This window comes from Nuphar pumila, chromosome 6 (genome assembly GCF_984573655.1).
Source record: "Nuphar pumila chromosome 6, dmNupPumi1.hap1.1, whole genome shotgun sequence".
Taxonomy (NCBI): domain Eukaryota; kingdom Viridiplantae; phylum Streptophyta; class Magnoliopsida; order Nymphaeales; family Nymphaeaceae; genus Nuphar; species Nuphar pumila.
Window position 1 is genome coordinate 132,779,774 of NC_143254.1, and position 18,061 is coordinate 132,797,834.

Genomic DNA, 18,061 nt, shown 5'->3' on the forward strand with positions numbered 1-18,061 from the left:
ATGAGATTAACCTACAAAAATTAATATATATGAGATTATTCTAAAAAATATGAGATTAACATATAAAAGTAACTGAAAAACTGATTACATAACTGGAAAATATATGAGACTAACCAACAAAAGTTAAAATATATTAAGAAACTAATTACATAACTTAAATAACTGAAAAATATACGAGATTAACCAACAAAAGTTAAAATATAGTAATATACTAAGAAACTTATTACATAACTGAAATAACTGAAAAATATATGAGATTAACCTACAAAAATCTTGTTGATCGCGTCTCGGACATCTTGTTGTATAAAAAAAAAAAATTTGCGCCTTGAGGCACAGAGGTGAGGCGCCTTTTACGCCTCAAGGTGTGTTTTTGATAACACTGGTTTCAACCTTTACTTAACTTTGAGATGATGGTCTTTTCTTAAGCTGGATAGTCATGAAAGACAATGGAGATGAAACAAGCATGAATTAGACAAAAAATAATTAAAGCAACAATGACATTGATTGGTGGATCAGGAATCAAGAAGGGCAGAATCAAGTAAACAAGGAAAAGGATTGATGAGAAACTGTGGAGGAAATGCTGAAAGGTAGAAATAGGAGTTAAATTCAAAGGTCCTAACGTATATGTGTGTAAGGAAGGCAAGATACACATGTAACCAAGAGAATAGAAGCAAGGAGCTCCTGTAATGCAATCAATTGCAGCTGCAACTTGGCACTTTTAGTATCTTCCACTAGGGGAAGGGGTAGTCAGAAATAACAAAAATCTACACGAAAATAAGCTAAAGTGGAAACAATGCAGAAATAAATTGAGGTTCATGAATCATATCTCACTATAAAGTATGTTATCTTTTCTGTATGGAATTACATGTTTCCCGGTGGTTGACATAATTCCACTTAGTGCTTGTGTCAACAAGATTATGGATTAACACCTCTAAGTTGAGGCAAGTTATCCTACTGCCTTCTGGCTTTTGTAAGTCCAACTAAATATATTTGAGTCCTAATTGAATCAGAAAGTTCTAACCATACTTGCTAGAGTACCTCAAGTTTGATTAATTTTTCCATTGAAGTAGAAAATTTAAAATCTGAATCTTTCTAAGTCATCGAGTTAATAGCTTTTTAGACCTGTGAGACTCAATGCAAGGTTGGTTGGTTATTTTGGTAACCATCACATTTGCTAATTTCCGCCAAGTACTCTTGATTCTAGATAGGGATGCAAATGGGTCGGATTTAGGATGGTGGTTTTGCAATTTTTGGCTGTTACTGATTTGATTCTGATCCGAATCCCCATGTATTTAGCTGTTTCAGACCCGGTTTGCATCCCTAATTCTAGAGTTTATTTATGCTTGTACATGTACACGTTTGCAGACGTACATCCTTTTCTCCCCATCCAATCTGTGTTCGAAATAATGTTCTGGATTATGTTGACTTTACAGAGCTTTATTTTCAGTTGCTGATCACTTGTCACTGCTGTATCTGGGCAGATCATGATCATAAACTATCTGGAGAGCACATGATAGTGTGCTTCTACTGTGAACATGAATATGTTCCTCTTGTTGCCTATTACATCATGGTACTGACTATTCTTGGTATAAGATTGTATCATAGTACTGGCTGCATTCTGTCATGAAGCAATATCAATTATTACCGAGTTATGGGGGGCTCACCTATGACATATTCGTATTTGTTACTTCTCATTAGTCATTAGATTGCTACATAACTAAGATGGTGTGGACTTCAACAATCTAGCTATCGTATTTGCACCAGTTTGTAATGAATTTGATCTAGTACTTCATAAATAGTGCAACTAATTAAGATAATCTATAGAGAAGGCAATTTTCTTAAAGTATGGTTGCTACCATACATGCTGATTAAAAGGATAAGAGGGAAAAAAGAACTGCAGGTAGATCTTGGGCAAGGCATGCAAGAGAGTTGTTGGTTGCGGGAAAGCTTCGTCTTCCTCTTCAATGGAATTCTGTTTCTGTTGTCTGCACACAACTATGCTCATTGAACACGTGCACAGTGCACACGTTTGTGTGTGCGGAGAGAGAGAGAGAGAGAGAGAGAGAGAGAGAGAGCATTTACATTACCATGGTTTCAAATGTACGCATGTATGCAGAATGAAAGAAATGGGCCAAGAGGGAAAAAGAAAAGTTGGTGCCAGAAATCTAAGGCCACTGTGTGAACTCAAAGACCTTAAGGACAATATCGAGCCCTGTGGGGATCTGCCAGATGAATAGGAGGACGTTGAGGGCATTAAGGGCGATGTGAAGGTTCCTTGCCGTCTCACTGCCTTTCTGCATGGAAGGCACCAGTGCTGCAGCCGCTGCCCACAACACAGTGATGGCTGATGATTCATGGTCAAACACAAAAAATATTGGGAATTATTAGATATTTTTGAGATGAGGGATTATTAGATATTGAAGATTGTGGTTTGTATTTATTGGCTTTTAGCCTCTCAAAGTAGAGAGATTATAAAATAGAGCTTGGTCAGTCTAACTCAGACATGGAGGGTCCAGAATCGAGTTCTGGCAGAGACAAAAACAATGTAGTGAGCCATTATGACTAGGGGTGTCAATGGGTCGGATCTAGTTCAGACCCAGGTGAGTCTGAACCCGGATCTGTTTTGAGGTGCAGGTACTGGGCCCAGATCCTATCGGGTCTGTTATAAGGAAAAACATACCTGAACCCTATAAGGATTACATGAACCAGACCCGTTCCATACCGTAAAATAATAAATTTTTATCTTTTTATATTGAAAAATCATGGGTCTTAATTGAAACTTGGGTCAGACCCAGGTCTGGTATGAAATTTCACAAACAATACCCGATTTCATATACTAATCAGACCCTTTGGATCCGATCCCGTTTCTAATTGGACCTTTTTTATTACCAAACCCTGACCCTATAGGGTTTGTGACTGCACATGCAAGAGAGTTGGCTAAGACGATCAAATCTTAACCATAATCACAGATATCAGCAATATTTTGAAAAAGAATGCAGTTCGGTCTAGATATATTTAAAACTGATTGATTCTCAAACAAAATCATTATGATTTTAAAAAATATTGGAAGAATATCACGATTTTATTATGATATTAATGTTTTTATGTAATTTTGTAAACATTAAGGTTATATGCATGCTGAGATTTTTCTCAAAATATTTGCAAGTTATCAGGAGATTTTCCCTCGGCAAGAAAATCTCGACACAGGTTTATGATATTGGCCATAACAGTCCATTACGCCTGTGCGTGCATGTGGAGAGAGAGAGAGAGAGAGAGAGAGAGAGAGAGAGAGAGAGAGAGAGAGAGCCGAATTAAAGATATCAACATTACGACCGGTTCAACAGCCGTTGAAACCGACAAACAAGACAAACAAGACAAAGAACACATAAGCCAAAAATAGATATAAAATACAGATAAAAACCGAGGCGATCAGTCTGGATCCGGGGGAGGCCTTAGCGGCAAGTGGCGTTGAAGATCCGGAAGGCATATGCGTAACGATGCGTATACATACGCCAAAATATAATTTACTAACTTGTTGAAATTAACCGGGGTCTGCCTGAAAATAGCATTGTTGCGCGACATCCAAACGGCCCACCAGGAAGAGAGCAACCAAGTTCTCCAAATGATCCGCCAACTTTTACATCTACGAACTGGTTGGGGTCCCCACAAGAGGTCTACAGCGAAAGACTCCTGGCGCACGGACACGACTGGTTTATTCCAGGTAACCTTAAAGATATCTTGAAAGACCTGACATTCCCAGAATAGGTGCAACGCAGATTCCTCGGCCCTCTCGCAGAGAACACATTTACTCACAATACAGAAACCTATAGACTTGAGGAAGCTATCCGTCTGCACCCGATCATGCAAAATAAGCCAAGCAAGGAAGCGCGTTCTCGGAGGAGGACCTTTGCCCCAGATAATTCTCATATGAAACCGATTCACACCTGCCGGAAGGAGAGAAAGGTAGGTATCTTTAGTGCGGACGGAGCCATTCGGGGTGATCGCTCTACAAAGGAACTGGCTCTGAGCGACGTCATCGCCCTCACCACCCCACACAGCAGACCAAGCTTGAATCCACGATCTCCGCAGATGCGAAATGGGCGACCTAATTGCGTGCTGACCCCCAAACAAAGACTCCACTGATCCATATTTAGCCTGAAGGAAATTCGCACAAGGGGACCCCGATTGATGTGCAAGCCAACTTTGCTTAACAATCAGAACAATATTTCTTAACCTAGGGTCTGAAATCCCCAAACCCCCTCTATTCTGCGGTAGCCTTATCGTTTTCCAACCCACAAGGTGACGTTTTTTATTGTTACCTTGCCCAGACCACAGAAACCTGGTCAATACTCTAGAGAGCTTCTTATTTATCCCCACAGGCATAAGGAACATAGACATAATAAATTCTGGCATCGCATTTAAAACATGCTTGATGAGAGTAAGTCTGCCGGCAATCGAGAGATAGGAGGCTTGCCAAGTCGAAATTTTAGTCTGAACCTTTTGGAGAGTGGCGTTCCAAGCAACTGATGGAATCCGTGAGAGCTGAAGCGGCAGACCAAGGTAGGAGAAGAAATTATCCGAAGTGGCACACTGAAAGATCTTCTGCCCAATGGCCTGCATATGCGGAGGAACATTGATCATGGACATGCAATACTTATCATTGTTTAGCGAGAGGCCCGACATCGATAGGAAGAAGAGGATGATGAGCCTGACTCTTAACATCTGTTCGATGGATCCAACGCCGAACACAATCATATCATCTGCGTAAGTAAGAATATTGCTTTGAAACTCCTGAACTCCTAGTGGCTTAATAAAACCACACCCCACAGCCCTCTTGAGCAAGACTACAATGCCTTCAGAAACGACGTTAAAAAGCAGAGGGGACAAGGGGCATCCATGCCGAATACCACGCCCAACCTTGAACTGCTTACCACAGGCCCCATTAATCTGAATTTGGGATTGTGCATTAGTGACCAACTCACGCACCCAGCTAGAGAAGCGCCGACCAAATCCAAAGTTCTCCAACATGTGAAAGAGAAAAGGCCAGTGCACCGAGTCATACGCTTTGTGGAAGTCAAGTTTAAGAGTAAAGAACGGCCTCCCACTGGACTTCATAGAGTGAACCACCTCTGTGGCCAAAATAAATGAATGTTGCAGCCGTCTATGGGGAATGAAGGCAAATTGAGCATCTGAAAAGATCTGATTAGCGACAGATCGCATCCTGGTAGCCAATACCTTGGCGATGATCCGATAGATTCCCCCTAAGACCGAGATAGGACGGTACCGCGCTATGTCCACCGACGTAGCATCTTTCGGAATAAGAGATACAATGGCCAGATGATAGATAGATGGTAACCGACTGTTGCGGTGGAACTCAGCGAACATACTCAGAATATCACCCTTAACACACGTCCAAAAGGTGCGATAGAAGTCCACAGGATAACCATCAAAACCAAAGGCTTTCCACCCGGACAAAGCTGTAACTGCCGCAAATATTTCCTCTTCTGAAAAGGGCACTTGCAAAGACTTGGATAACGCATGGTCGAAGCAACGAATGAAGTCCGTACCCATCGACCCACCAGCCGAGGGGTTTCTGGCATAAAGCTTGATGAAGAAATCAGTCACCGCTGGTAGAACCTGATCCCCATAGTGGTAAACACCTTCAATGCATATGGAAGGGATGGCATGCCTACGATGCCTATGAGAGGCAACAGAGTGAAAAAAGCGAGTATTTTCGTCACCCGCTTTAAGCCAAATAGCACGAGACCGCTGCCTCCACCGGATCTCCTCTTTCATGCGCCACGACCGTAAAAGCAGAGTCAGCTCTGCAGATCTAGCATTCAGGCAGGCAATACCTGAGTTCGACATGGAGGCTGAGTCTGAGAGAGACTGGTGGATCGACGACAGCTCACGCTCCCAATCCTCTATATGCTGAAATTTACTGATATGCCTCGAGATAAGCCATGATTTAATTGCTCGAGCCAAGCGGCGACACTTAACCACACAACGAGTAGTCGCCCTAGCTGCGGTGCACGAGCCACACCAAGATAGACGGACTACAGACTCAAAATCTGGCTCCGTGATCCACCATTGCTCAAATCTGAATTTGATGTGGCGGGAAAAACCATGCCCCCATCGGATGACCAACTGACTATGGTCAGAGACAGATGGAGGGAGAAGACAACAAGAGAGGTCATGTAGCGAGGCCAGCAAAACAGGAGAGACGAGAACACGGTCAAGCAAGCGGTAGCATGGGCGAGCGCGACGATTGGACCAAGAGAAAGCTTCACCATGATGCAGAATAGAATACAGTTGGTTCGATTGAATGAAACTTTGGAACCCAAGCATAGAAGCCGAGCAAGAGATGGGATTACTCGAGTCGGAGGAGGACAACAGACAGTTGAAATCACCCATGATGAGGTGCTGGTCCCCGAAAGACGGAAGGATCCTATTCAGGTCCTCCCAAAACTCCTCTCGACGGCTCGGGCGGTGCGGACCGTACACCATGGTGACCACTGCTGGCATCGGCTTAGCTGGAAGGGGAATGGCGACGGATAGAGAAAACGTGCCTTCATCCAGCTGGTAGACTCCAAGGGACGGCCTCCCAAGGACAAGGATACCACCTGCAAATAGCAACGATGGCTTGAAGAAAGAAACTGCGTCACGCCATATCTCAGATACTACTGAGCGACAAACCTCTGCCATCTTGGTTTCACAAATAGCGACAAGATCAGGGTTTTCCTGTCGGATCCAACTAGCAAGGAACTTGCGTTTTTGGGGGCAATTCAAGCCCCTGATATTCCAGCATAGAATCTTCATGTCAAGAAATCAGGAAATCCCCGCGGAGAGCGGATCCGCGCCGAACGCCTTGGAGATACCCCAACCTGAGATGCAGAGACCTTCGAAGACCGTCGCCTACCCCTAAGTGAGGCGCCCTCTCGCCCCGACCGAGAGCTCTCTCCGATCGTCGACGAGGACAGCGCGGAGACTGGAGGAGGATCAGAAGCACCAACGTCCACCAACGGCAAATCCTCGAAGATAGCAGCGAACGACTCCTCCATCATGACAGAGATGTTGTGTAATTGCAACTGAGAGAGTGATAGATGAAGACGTTGATCTGCTACGTCCACTGAACAACCCAAAAAAGAATATAGGTGGTTGCATTGAGAATACTGATCGACCACTGAAGACGCTTGCTGAACGGAAGGAACATCTTGCCCACCGAAACCTGACTCCCTGAGTGGATGTAGCACGATAGGAGATGAGTGTGGTCCAACTGCTGCGAAGGAAGGGGGTGTAGGGATGAAACTGCATGGAATTCGACATAACGGATAGGGGCAGCAACGATCACCGATAGCCGACACCACGAACGAGGACCCCTGTACGAGCAAGCAACGTATACTAGGCGGGGCCAGATCACCATGCAGACGCCGATAGGAAATCCCCACAGATACTACACATGTCGAGACCTGAGTCGATGACCGAGGCAAGCACACCCGACCAGAGCAAACCTCGATAGAAGGAGAGACGCCAAAGCCCCTAGCCCTAGAAGCCACCGAGACGCCAAGGCCCAGAGCTCTCGTTGCCACTAAAAGCAAGGATGCATCGCACCAATCAACCAGTCTCGGATCCCTCAAAAACCAGTTGGGGGGTAATCGAAGCCTAACAGACCTGATAACATCGCCATACCCCCCGCAAACGAGCCCACTGCCTCGAGACAACTCATCAATAGGGAGTGAAACAAAAGGATGATAGTCGCAAACACCACCCCCCAGACATGCCCCAGCTGCCCAAGCACCTCGGGGCGGCCCCCAAAGGCACCAATCCATACCGGCTCTCGAGTCCCTCAAAAGATAGGCGACGAAATCTGACAACAGCATGGGAACTGAACGGGACAGATAAAAACTGCATGCAGGCCCCAAGAAAGGCTGGATAGTACGCTGCAACATATAAGCCGGCACACGAAACAGAGGACCATCATGGAAAAGACCCACGGGCGATATAGCCTTGAAAGACGAGCAGATAGCGTTCCGCGACCCCTCAGAGATCTCAGCTTGGCACGAGAGCCTAGCAACGACCGAAGTGTTGAGAGAGAGAGAGAGAGAGAGAGAGAGAGAGAGAGAGAGAGAGAGAGAGAGAGAGAGAGAGAGAGATGCCTGCTCCAGCGAACAAATGGGGTCCAGGGAAAAGCTTGCCGGTCCTAAACCAAGTGTTGAGAGAACCACCAACTGCTTCAAGTACCCCGGCTCCGAGAAGAATCGATCCAGCGTTGAAGTGTCTATCCCTGAAAGACCCTTTCAGCAACTCCTTCCTCTCCTGTTACCATGTAAATCTGTACTTAGCTAGAAGACTTAGGCTGTGTCTGAAAGTTGGATTTGAGAGGGAGGTGGGAGGAGAGATGGTGATCCACTGAATCTCCTATGACTGTTGCTGTTTGGAAGCCCATAATAGGAATATGGGAGTAGAGATTGCTTCCCATATCTCCATTTCAACTATACATACCTGAAATGCAAGGATGTAGTTGACAATTTCACTCTTATCACCGATTTTCATATCCAGCCTCATCACCCTCTCATCTTCGCTCCAGCACGGGCTTCCAAACAAAGCCTTAGTGAACAAAGCTTTTCAGAATTTGTTTGTATATGCAAGATTCAAGAATGAGGGATTGATCCTGAGACGAGACATATGGTAGTGTGGTCGTCCATCCTAAGATGAACAGGCTCGGTGGAAACATAGGCGGAGCTGGGGGGGAGGGGGCAGAACTGGGCTGTAGCCCAGTCCTGCCTCCCGGCCCAGTTAATTTTTTTTTAAAAGCCCAGTCCTAGCCCAGCCCTGATTCCATATGAAATAGATTTTTATCCATTTTTGTAGCCCAGTCCTAGGCCAGCCCTGACTGCAGCAAATAGTTCACATGAATCCTAGCTAAGCCCCTGGTGGAAAGCATTGCTGGACTAACATGTGCTCCCAATGTCAAGAATTACTGATCATTGTGTCACTGTTTTGAATGTGTTTTCTCACTGCATTCTTTGTGAGACACTAAAATGTAAAGCAGCATTGTGAGATTCGTTGGGCCCGTCCATTTTCATTATGAACTGCTTACTTCCACGCTGCTGCCTGTATGCACAGGGACACAGTAGGTGGAAGAAGATTCTGTGGACACAAGTGTGATATGGATGGATTGAAAGCAGCGGTTCATGAAAATGATATATATATATATATATATATATATATATATACTCTCCAACCAAAGGAAGGTCCAAAATCTACAACTACAACTGCCTTTCTGCAATGCTTGAGCATCTCATCCATCAGACCTCATATATTTGTTCTTTATAATTTATTTAGTAAGAAATATGCTTTACACTGAGACTTTACAACATATAGACATGTAAACATGAAAATTTGATGGCTCAAAATGCATTTAAAACTTTACAATACAAAGTATTGTGGGCCGCGCTTTCAAGAACACATCTAGACATCAAAAATTTATAATCCAAAACATGTCACCGAATAAATGAACGATAAAACTCTAATATGTAAAGTCCGATTGATGAAAAACTCGATCATTAGAGAAAGAACACCATCGATTATCATAGGTTGTAGAATTTGGACCTTCATTTTGTTGGATGGTGCCCCTTCCCTATATATACACTCTGTTTTCTATGGCACTAAATGATAGAGCTAACTATAGAGATGTGCTTATCATTGTTTATTTACTGTGTTAGAAGGTTTTATCATGTTTAATATGTCATGCGATCTCATTTTTTAGAAAGTAAAAATTAACAACAGCTCACACAATTCATGAAAATAAGGGTGATTTAAAAATAGTATAAAATATCATATTTCAGTTAACTTTAACGCATGCAAATAGTAAATAGAACTTGTTAAACTTGTTCAGAAGGTTAGACTTTACATATGAAGCTTAGATCTATGTAAATCAAAAGTGTACCACAATAAGTTTGTGTGTTTAACATGCTTTATTTAGTTGTCTTAGGAGTAGGAATGTAAAGGGTTCAGATTTGGATCGGATGGTCAAAATTAGATCCAACTAATTGGATGTTGCTTATCCGGATTCAGGTTCGAATTCGGACTTGGATGGTGAAAAGCTCATACAAGTTTGTTTTTTTAACATGCAATCGGATTCAGATATCCATCAAATCCGCATGTCATGTTTGGTAGCAGAAAACCAAAACCATATTGGCATCCGATTATGATCTGAAATGGCTTCGGTCTGACTAAATGAAGTCAAATTCGATCAGATATTGAATAATATCCTATCTAGGGGTGGCAATCGTGTCGGGTTGGCGGGTCGACCCGACGGGTTGGCGGGTCAGCATACCTCAACCCGAACCCGACCCGTTTATTAAACGGGTCGGCTGTGGCAAACACGAACCCGACCCGTTTAATAAACGGGTAACCCGACACAACCCATTTAATAAATGGGTTGGGTCGGGTAAACGGGTTCTCAGGTTCGCGGGTCAGGTTGACGGGTCAGGTTGATGGGTTGACAGGTCGGGTTGGCGGGTCGACGGGTTGGTGGGTCGGGTTGGCGGGTCGGGTCGGCGGGTTGGCAGACGGGTTGGCGGGTTGGCATACCCCCAACCCGAACCCGACCTGTTTAATAAACGGGTTACGCGGGTCGACCCGTTTATTAAACGGGTTGGCTTAAGCCCAACCCGAACCCGCCTAAGAGGCGGGTTGGCGGGTCGTGTCAGAAATTGCCACCCCTAATCCTATCCATTGACATTCCTAGTTAAGAGGTTTTATCATGTAACATACCATAAGATTAGATGACAGATGGTGAAAAATTGAAGGCCCATGATTCATGACGATAAACAAAACATGCTAAAAATGATCTAAAAGTTAGTTTTTGTTTTTGGATATTAGATATGTGCAAATCAAGTGTGCACCAATATACAAGTTATAATGGTTCAATATTACAATTAGAACCACTTATATGAGAGAGAGAGAGAGAGAGAGAGAGAGAGAGAGAGAGAGAGAGAGAGGCTGTTATGTTGGGTATCGCAAGAAGTGGGTTTGACTCGGGTGGGATTGCCCGCCAGATACTGGTTGGTCCTATGCTGACCACGTGCTGGTAGGCTCCTTAGCCCAACAGGATCATACAAGCCATATAATAGGATCCATAACCATCCAACCAACGGCTAGAATTAGCCGTCGAAATGCATCAATTGAACGGCTAAGATCGAAATTCTTTTTCTAATTTGAGCTCATGAACCATAACTACAACCCGTTCTCTCTCTCTCTCTCTCTCTCTCTCTCTCTCTCTCTAGAAAATAAGGCAATCCTGAATCAGCAATCCAAACATTGCTTAACCCAAAATAAAACCCGGAGAAATAGGGAGCGAGTGAAATGTTTGAGTGAGTATGATACCTCGGTGAGTTGCTGAATATTGGCTTCAATGGGGGACACCTTTGGCGCCTCTGAGGTCGCTTCCCCTTCAAGAGGGAGGGGCTTGGCCTCCTTCTTGAGCTCGTTGATCTCATTTTGTATGGTTCTGACCCTCCGCCATTGCCACCCAAGATAGCCTGCCCACAGTGTGTAGAAGAAGAGCCCCCCCATTACGACGGGATGAACCAGTGCGAAACTCCGCCCCTCCAGCAGCCCAAATTCCCCATCCACAGCCACTGCATCCTGCAAACACATCCTCATTTCAATTGTTATCAAGGATGAGCCACCGTTGCCAATCTCATGCTTTACTCTTTTTTCTATGTTGGAATGAAACCAGAAAGTGAAGAAGAAGAAAAGGAAGTAGAACCAATGTGGGTATATACTAAAAAACTGAAGAAGACGAATTAGGAGTCATGAATCTCTCTCTCTCTCTCTCTCTATATATATATATATATATATTATGACAGAAACACCCTCATTGAGAACCGGGTCACTTTATAGGCAAATCTCTCTGAAAGGTAAAACTCTGAGTTAAGGACAGGATCACCAAGCCTTACGTGCTCCAACCGTGATAAAGCAACGGCAGCCCCCATTCATGAAACAATACAAATGTTGGGTATCAACTATCAACTAAAAGTGAAGAAGAAGATGAAGGAATTGATGAAAACTTGCCTGGGTGTCGAGAAAGAACGGCAAAGCCAAAGTTGCAGCTACAGGGAGAGAAATGGGTTTCAGAAGAATGAGGCTCTTGTGGAAGTTATGGAGGATTTTGGGGGTGTCTTCTGGGAATTTGGAAAATTGGGTTGATGTTGGTATTGAAGGTTTCTTCAGATTTTGGGTGGGTTTCTGGGGAGGAAGGATTTGGAGGAAGCTGAGTGTGGTTGCCATTGGGAGGAGGGGACAAAATAATACTTCTCTCTCTCTCTCTCTCTCTCTCTCTCTCTCTCTCTCTCTCAGAGAGGATAGCCTCCTCGCCTGCTCATTGGGTAGTGGATTGCATTAAAGGAGGAGCAGTGTGTGGCTCCTGGGTCTAGAGGGACTCTTATCTGCTAACTGAAATCGCCCTTACAATGCTTATAAAATCTCAAAAGATGCCACCTAACAACTGATTCTGTGATTCGGATGTTTTGAACAGTAACTTCCAACATCTATCTGTTGGCATGAGATCTCAACGTTCTCTACCAGGTTTTTGTCTATATAAAGTTGATAGGATGTATAAATGAATACATGCATGCCTTAGTGGAACGTTGACGTCGATCATGGGAGAAGAACCCTACCATTTAAGGGTGTCATTGGGTCGGGTTTGACCCGGACCAAGTTCAATTAGAATTCAGATCAATCAAAAAGCCCAATTAGTATATGGAGCCGGGTATGGTTTGTGAGTTTTCGTACCAGACTCTAGTCCGACTTTGGGTTTCAATTAAGATCTGTAATTTTTCAATGTAAAACAGCTAAAAGAAATTTTTTATCGGGCATGAATCAGGTCTGTTTCAAGTAACCCTTATAGGATTCAGATATGGTTTTTCTTACGTGGATTCGATGGAATCAAGTCTGGACTCAGTACCAGCAGCTCAACGTCAGATTTGGGTTTGGACTCACTTGGATTCCGAACTAGATCCTACCCATTGACAACCCCTAACACCATTACACACGCAGCAAACGGCATTGGGCTGGCCAGCCCAACCTGAAACCCGTGATGGCCTGACAAGCCTGACCTAGCCCAAGGTGGAATCCTGTTGGGTTCGCATCATGCCTGATTATTATCAGGCTGAGCCCTTTAAGCCCGACTGGTGAACAGGATGGACTCAATTGACATTTTATTTTGGCCCTACCTGCATTTAGAGCTGCACAGGTCAGTTTTGGTTTGAACTTAGGTGAGTCCTAATCCATATCTGACGTGCTGGTAATGGGTCTGGACCAGGGTTCTATTGAGTCTGCTATAATAGAAACCATACCTGGCTCCTGTAAAGATTACATGAACCTGACCTGTCAGTAAAATAATAATTTTTATCTCTTGTATATTGAAAAATTTATCATCACCGTCATCAAGCCTTATCCAAACCACATGGGGTTGTCTTTTAGGAGGCTTTAGGAGTCAATGTTTTTACCATTCTAGTTTATCTAGATTTAAACTTTAATCACTTTACAATCTTTTATGTTACCTCTAAACAAGGGTAGAATCAGAAAGTTTACATAGAAGGGTCGGTTATATATATATATATGTATGAGTAATGTGGTTGTGCCCCATTTTTTTGTTCTACCCAATTAGGCTCCTTCAAAAATCATAGGTTTTGATCTTTTTTCTGACATCTAGTACCATAGATATAGGTTTTGTTTAGTGAAAACGAGCTTTTGAATCACATGAATTTGAATTGTATGCAGGTTTTTTGGTGACCCAAAATCAATGGCTATGAAGGCATCCAAAATTTTCAGATCATAAAAATACAATTTTTTGTTGAAAAAACACGATCCAAGAGTCGATTCCAACTAAATCGAGCATGCTAAACACATCTAAAGGTTCAGATTTATTATAAAACACTTTAAACTATGAGGCATAATGGGGCAGAAAGAGAAAAGAGGGCCTAATATATATATATATATATATATATATATATATATATATATATATATATATATATATATATATATATATATATATATATATATGTGTGTGTGTGTGTGTGTGTGTGTGTGTTAAGATTTGCTACAATCGATTGTAGGTGCAATCCGCCTAGCAGATGGGTTGGAACCCCCTTATTTGTTTGTTTTTATCACATCTAACACCATAAATATGATCTACATGTTTTGTTTAATTAATGGGAACCAGCTTTTGGATTGCTGAAACCTAACCTGTACCCTTTTTTGCCGAAGAAAAAAAATAAACAACTATGAAGGCATTGCTTTTTTTTACTCATAAAATCATATTTTTGGTTGTTGAGAAAACATGATCTAATATGAAGTTAGGTTGTGTCAAAACAACTTGCATCGTGAAATTCAAACTACATTGTAAGTACAATCGATTGTACCAAATATAAACCCTATATATGTGAGAAAATATTTGGTTAGGTCGTCTGATTGATTTTTTTTTGTGTGTGTTGTTTTCATGAAACTAAATCTTACTGTAGTCTACATTTTTTAGCCTTGAAACGTCAATGACTTACATTTTGTCATATTTTATCAGTTCATAAAATCTTTTTTTTTCAAAAAAACATTATCCAAATATGGGGCCATACAAGATTTAGACATATATTATACTTTTTCTATTTCTTTGGGAAGTGCCCCTTCTTGGTTCTGTGCGCCCCTGCCTCCTTCTAAGTCTTTGTTGGTCTTCCTCCTTTCTCAACTCCTACTTATATCATGTCAACTTTTTTCATAGTCGTTGTGAGATGTTTTTGTCCAACATGCCCAAACCATCTTAAAAAATATTCACTTATTTTATCCTTGATTGATTTGACTCATCAGTGCATTCTAATATATTCATTTGTAATTGCATTCTTTTTTTGTAACCCTGGACATCCATCGTCAATAGTAAACGGTCATGAAACTTTAACCATATCTTATGAAAATGAGACTTTTCTATATTGAAAAATCATGGGTCTTAATCCAAACTTGGGTCAGAGCCAGGTTTAGTATGAAATTTCACAAACCATACCCAGCTCTATATCCTAATCAGACCCTTTGGATTTGACTCAGCTTCTAAACTAATCTCCGTCTCTCGTAACCAAACCCTGACCCTATAAGGTTTGGTATGGATGGGTCTAAGTGAAACCCGACCCATTAACGCCCTTACCTACACCTAGCATGTTTAACAGTCGGGCGAAGTATCTGGCCCTTTACTAGACCTAAGAAACAAGCTAAGCCACTTGTGGCTCGGCTCATATTCAGCTGGTAAAGAGCTTGTTCAAACTCGTCAAATAGGCTCGGCAAGCTGAACATGAAGAGTAGGTAATCGGCTCGGTTTGATTTGTATAAGCTCATATTTCTTCTAGCTCTAAAACAATGTATTTTTTCTATAAACAAGTCAGCTCAAACTTGACTCCTTTTAACTCTGGCTGATTATGAGCTCCAACTCGACTTTGATCACCACAAGAATGAGTCAACCTTGGACACTTCAAGCTGGTCTAGCTGGTTTACCAGCCCTACCTTTTACCCACCCTTAGCAGCTATCCATTGTGTGGTTAGGTTTTTTCAACGCATTTAAGGTCAAGCAATTATTTTCTTTATTTCTCCATTAAGCTAAGATTTGTGATCCAGTGCATTCTAGATTATGCGTTTGCGGATCAGGTCAGAGTGTGCTGTGAAGGTATTCCGTCAAAGCACTTAGGGATGCCGTTGATCTCAAGATGAATGGCATTAAGATGCCCACTCTTTTTTTTTATGTCGTTCGTATTTCGGATGGACGGTATTGGATTGGTGTAAAACGAACGGCTCACAATGAGCTTGTTCATTGTTTTGATGGGTGTTTTCCTGATATAATCTTACCATCCTTTCTGAAATTTCTGATATAGACATGTTTTCATGACAATAACCTAATAAGGACCTGGTCTAACCTACCACTCACTTCACCTAGTTAACCTAAGTTACATATTTTGAAATACCAAATGTATCCTTCTACATTTTTCTTCCTCATCATCAATATATTTATATGGATCTGACCCGTACTTGTACGGTCCATTACAAAAAAATATGGGTTATATCTGGTTTTAGTTTTATATCTGAATCCAGCTCAGATCCCATGACAGACCTATTAATTTCTTTTTTCTTTTCTTTTTTTAAAATAGAACTATTGATTTCAAATGGCAAAATGGGTTTGACCCAAACCTGACTTTAATGTGTATCAGGTTCTAGCCTTGATTTGAATAAGCCCAAATATGTTTGTTAAAGATGAGGCAAATTAATATATATGCTATCCAGTACAAAATATTGGTCAGATCCAGTTTGGAATTCGATTTTTTATGATTCGAACTAGTTTTAGGCCTATATCTGACTTAGGTTTCATAAATCATAATAAAGCTTTGAATCCGGTTAGGCCTAAGAGGATGCTATTGAAATTGAATAGGGAATATCCTTCGGATGCAGATCCTCAAGGTGCATGAGGATGCTATTTGTATTAACATTCCCAGGTTCTTAACTATTTGTGTGTTCCTTTATTATATCTTCTACGCAAAGGAGCATCAAATTACAGGAACCACTGAAGACGGCAGCGCCAGCCAGTAAGATTGGGACTGTTCTTTCCATCAATGAAAAGTATAATTTATCACAAAAACTCTTTTTTTTTTTCTACAAGCTTGCCACAATCATAAACTAGTCAGTCTGCATTAAGGAATAAATCACCTGATGCTCTTTCTAAGCAAATCTCATGTACCCATGTACCCATTGAACCAAAGTTCTGGAAAGGATACTGGGTGTCATGACAGGCATTCCTTAAACTACACTGGAGATAACCTCATGCACATTGGTGGATTAACCTTAGCCAGAGCTAGTATGGAAGAAGGAAGGATCCATAGACCTTCCCCATGATGGACTATGTGGCCGTAAACCGCATAGTTCGGCCTCATCCACGAACAAGGGCCCGTTCATGGATGTACTTGGACCGTTTTCTAAACTGTTTTAAACCTAAAATTCATCTTTATCTAAAACCTTGGTCCACTGAGATTCTCATTCAGTTGGCGCAACTGCTCGCCGAGATTGAGAAAATCCAAGAGAGTAAGCAGTCTATAAAAAAGGCTAGCTCGGCATACATAAATACCATAAAAAAGGAAAATTCTCTTGAAGCAAACCTCAAAAGCCATCCACCTTCTTTCTCCTTATTTCCGTTGTTTTCTTCCTTGTTGTTTGTGAATGTTGTGACCGAGAGCTCCCTCCATCTTCAAACGCCAACAATGGTATCAGAGCTTGGTTAGGTTCTCAATCACAGCCTTCGTAAGAACTGGCCTGAAGCAATCGATCTCACAGTTGGCTTCCGCACGTCAGTAACCGAAAAACAAGGTAAAATCTTTCCTTTTTTGGGTTAAAAGAAAAGCCTTTTTTTTAGCTATGTGTGTGAATCAACACACTCATGCTTATTTAATCCTGCAGAAATCTCTATGAGGACCTTGACATACTAAGGTCATTTTTGGTAAATAAAATTTTATATGCTTCATTTGAAATTCGAAACAAGCATGTCAATATGCATTTAAATTACTTACCTGTAAACATAGTTAAATATCAGACTTAAATATAAATATATATATATTTATATATTATCGACAAAGTGTGTTCATGCCGACGCTGGTTTTTTTCCACATCACCTTAAAACTTTGCCTTTTCATTGTTTCTCTCCCTAAACAAACTTCTAAGACCGGTTGGAAGACAACCACGACATACTGATTGAGCTTTAACCTGAAAGCTCATCAAAAAATATAACACCGAGAAACCCAGAAAAACTCAAACAGACGGAAAACATTTTTTTTCAAAGGTGTCTGAGGTTGGGGCTCTGTTTTAAGTAGCCTGCGACCAGATCTACATACCCAAACAGTCTACAAGCCGGAGTGTCATCGGAAACGACCAAAAAAACCTCTAGCAATCTTGCCGCCCTAAGAAACCCGAGAGAGGAGAGAGGAAAAACTACAAAAACAACCAGATCTAAGTAGCCTGCGACCAGATCTACAAA

General features: G+C 42.0%; 1 protein-coding gene across 1 annotated transcript; it reads right to left on the minus strand.

Moving 5' to 3' along the window:
- Window positions 1-2,062: 2,062 nt before the first annotated feature.
- On the minus strand, window positions 2,063-12,376 carry LOC149836307 (uncharacterized). Its single transcript, XM_090009125.1, has 4 exons — window positions 12,082-12,376; window positions 11,392-11,652; window positions 8,157-8,316; window positions 2,063-2,344 (listed from the first exon to the last, which is right to left on the minus strand). Exons 1-4 carry the CDS (start codon window positions 12,295-12,297, stop codon window positions 2,166-2,168), a joined length of 816 nt encoding a protein of 271 aa, XP_089865251.1. The 5' UTR covers window positions 12,298-12,376; the 3' UTR covers window positions 2,063-2,165.
- Between the last annotated feature and the right edge of the window lie 5,685 nt (window positions 12,377-18,061).